At 47.2% G+C, this 2,244-nt stretch overlaps 1 protein-coding gene across 2 annotated transcripts in view; it reads right to left on the reverse strand.

Moving 5' to 3' along the window:
* NUP214 (nucleoporin 214) overlaps window positions 1–2,244 on the reverse strand; it is a 113,326-nt gene that overhangs the window by 91,089 nt on the left and 19,993 nt on the right. For both annotated transcript variants that reach the window (XM_006164334.3, XM_006164333.3), the window contains exon 11: window positions 1,799–1,960. In XM_006164334.3, coding sequence (XP_006164396.1) covers window positions 1,799–1,960 — 162 coding nt within the window. The remainder of the gene's footprint in view (window positions 1–1,798; window positions 1,961–2,244) is intronic.

The raw sequence follows: 2,244 nt of genomic DNA on the forward strand, positions 1-2,244 counted from the left end.
TCTATGTCTCTGGTGAGCACACGCACAGCACCCTATGGGCAAAACCTCAAAAAATAAATAGATAAATAAATAAATAACCCCCTCATGTTTCTACCACCTAGAAACAACCTCTATTTAGATTTTAAAACTTTAAGTATTTTTTCTATGTTTGTATATATGTATATATATTTATGTGTGTATACATATACACATGCATGTGCATACAGGTGTGTGTTTGGGGATTTTTTTTTAGGTTGCCAGAGGGCGGCCAGCCTTTGGCCTGGTGGCTAAGGTGGCTAGCTTCCATATGGCTGACCACGTGACTTGAGTGCCTGATGTGGTGGGTTGAAACACATGCCAAGAGCCTATGCATGTGTGTCTGTCCCGAAGGGAAGGAGAAATGCAGAAGGAAGTGTGGTATAAGCATGTCCTTGAGGAATGCTTTCTCCCTTTTGCTCTGTGTCAAGTGCATAAATGTGCCCTCTTGCCAAATTGTTTTTCATTTGCTGGGTGTGCAGGGGAACAGGAGCACCCCCTAAAGGGCATGGTCATGCTGCAATCCCTTGTCCTCTCTCTCCCCCTCCTTTTAGGACTTTGGGCAAACCTGCACACATGCCTGTCAATATTTTTAGGCCGCCACAGCCAGGACTTAAACCACATGATCAGCCATGTGGGATCCAACTCTAATCACCACACCAAAGGGCTGGCTCCCTGTACATATTTTGTCTCATAAAAAAGGTATCACAGGGGGCCGGCAGGTGGCGTGGTGGATAGGGGTGCTGGACTCCCACATGGCCGACCACAGTTCGAGTCTTGGACCTGGTGGCTTGCTTTCTCGCTTTTCCTCTCTCACTCTCTCTCTCTCTCTCTCTCTCTCTTTCTGGTCAAATTAAAAAATAAAATGAATAAATAAAATTAAATAAATTCTTTTAAAAAAAAAGGTACCAGTTTATAGTGCCTTTTTTTTTGAAGAGGTTTTTGCTATAGGGCGTGTGCGCTCGCCAGACAGAGACAGAAGAGATAGAAAGTGAGAAATCACCCCCCAGGGGGGATGGCCACACTGCAATCCCTTCTCCATTCTCCTCTCGAGATACTGGGCACGCACGCACGCACACGCGCCCGGCGTGAGTTTAAGCCACCGGGTCCGGGACTCAAACCGTGGTAGACTATGTGGGAGTCCAGTGACATAGCCATTACGCTAACTGCTGGTCCCTATAGTGCACTTTTTGTGACATATTCCACTAAGTCTTTCCCTGTCAATAAATACAACATTTTGGGGGCCAGGTGGTATGGTGGTTAAGGCACTAGAATCCTACATGGCTGACTGGTTTGAGTCCCAGACCTGGTGGCTTGCTTTCTCACTTTCCCTCTCACTGGTGAGTGCATGTGCCCTATAGCAAACTTTTTAAAAATAAATACAACAATTTTAATAGCAATGTGGCTTTTCACTTAACCTTTTCCCCATGATTAAACACAGTATCTTTAGGCCTCAGACTCTGTAATATAGGGTTTGAGAATAGGATATTGTTGGTACATCAACTGATGGAATCCATCTGGCTGACGTGCCTTATTGTCTCCTGTAAACATGGTTGGAGGATAACGCGTAAAGGTGAAGGCAGCAAGTACGTGTATCTCTGTGTGTGTGTGTGTGTGTGTGTGTGTGTGTGTGTGTGCCCAAAATAGACGGTCCACCCGTCACTAAGGCAGTCTCTGGCCAGGCAAAGCAGCTGCTCTGCATCCTCAGTCTTTTCATCCCTGGAAAAACCTTCCTACAAGCCCACTGTGTTCCCCTGCTGCCTGAGCAGGCAGAGGCACGTACCTGATGACTTGGGCTGTCGCTCTCCTTCTAATGAGAGCCGCTCTGGTGCCTTGATGAGAGACCTAACCCCAGGATTCTGATTGATCATATAAAATGGACAAAGCACACCATCTGTTGAAAGTAACATGAGAACTGGAGCAGGAGGAAGAGTCTTCTCGTCATCTGTTAAAAAAGAAAAGGGTGAAAAATGAGCCAAGCCAATGCCAAGGCCTGAGCCTGGAAGGAAAGACTGCACCGAACAAGACAGGGGTGTGAAGGGCTCCTCTCGCAGCAGCTCAAGTCAGTACGTCGTGCTTCAGATCTGACCAGTTTTTGGCACTGCAGCTATTTCAAAGGCCACAGCCACTGCCAGATGGCTACCCTCCTGCTGGGCCTGCCAGGAAGCGCCGTCAGTCCTGCAGCAGCTCTGACTTCCGCAAGGTGCCCTTAGTTTTTAAGAGCATCTG

The sequence above is a fragment of the Tupaia chinensis genome, unplaced genomic scaffold, assembly GCF_000334495.1.
Source record: "Tupaia chinensis unplaced genomic scaffold, TupChi_1.0 Scaffold143602_1, whole genome shotgun sequence".
Classification (NCBI taxonomy): Eukaryota; Metazoa; Chordata; class Mammalia; order Scandentia; family Tupaiidae; genus Tupaia; species Tupaia belangeri.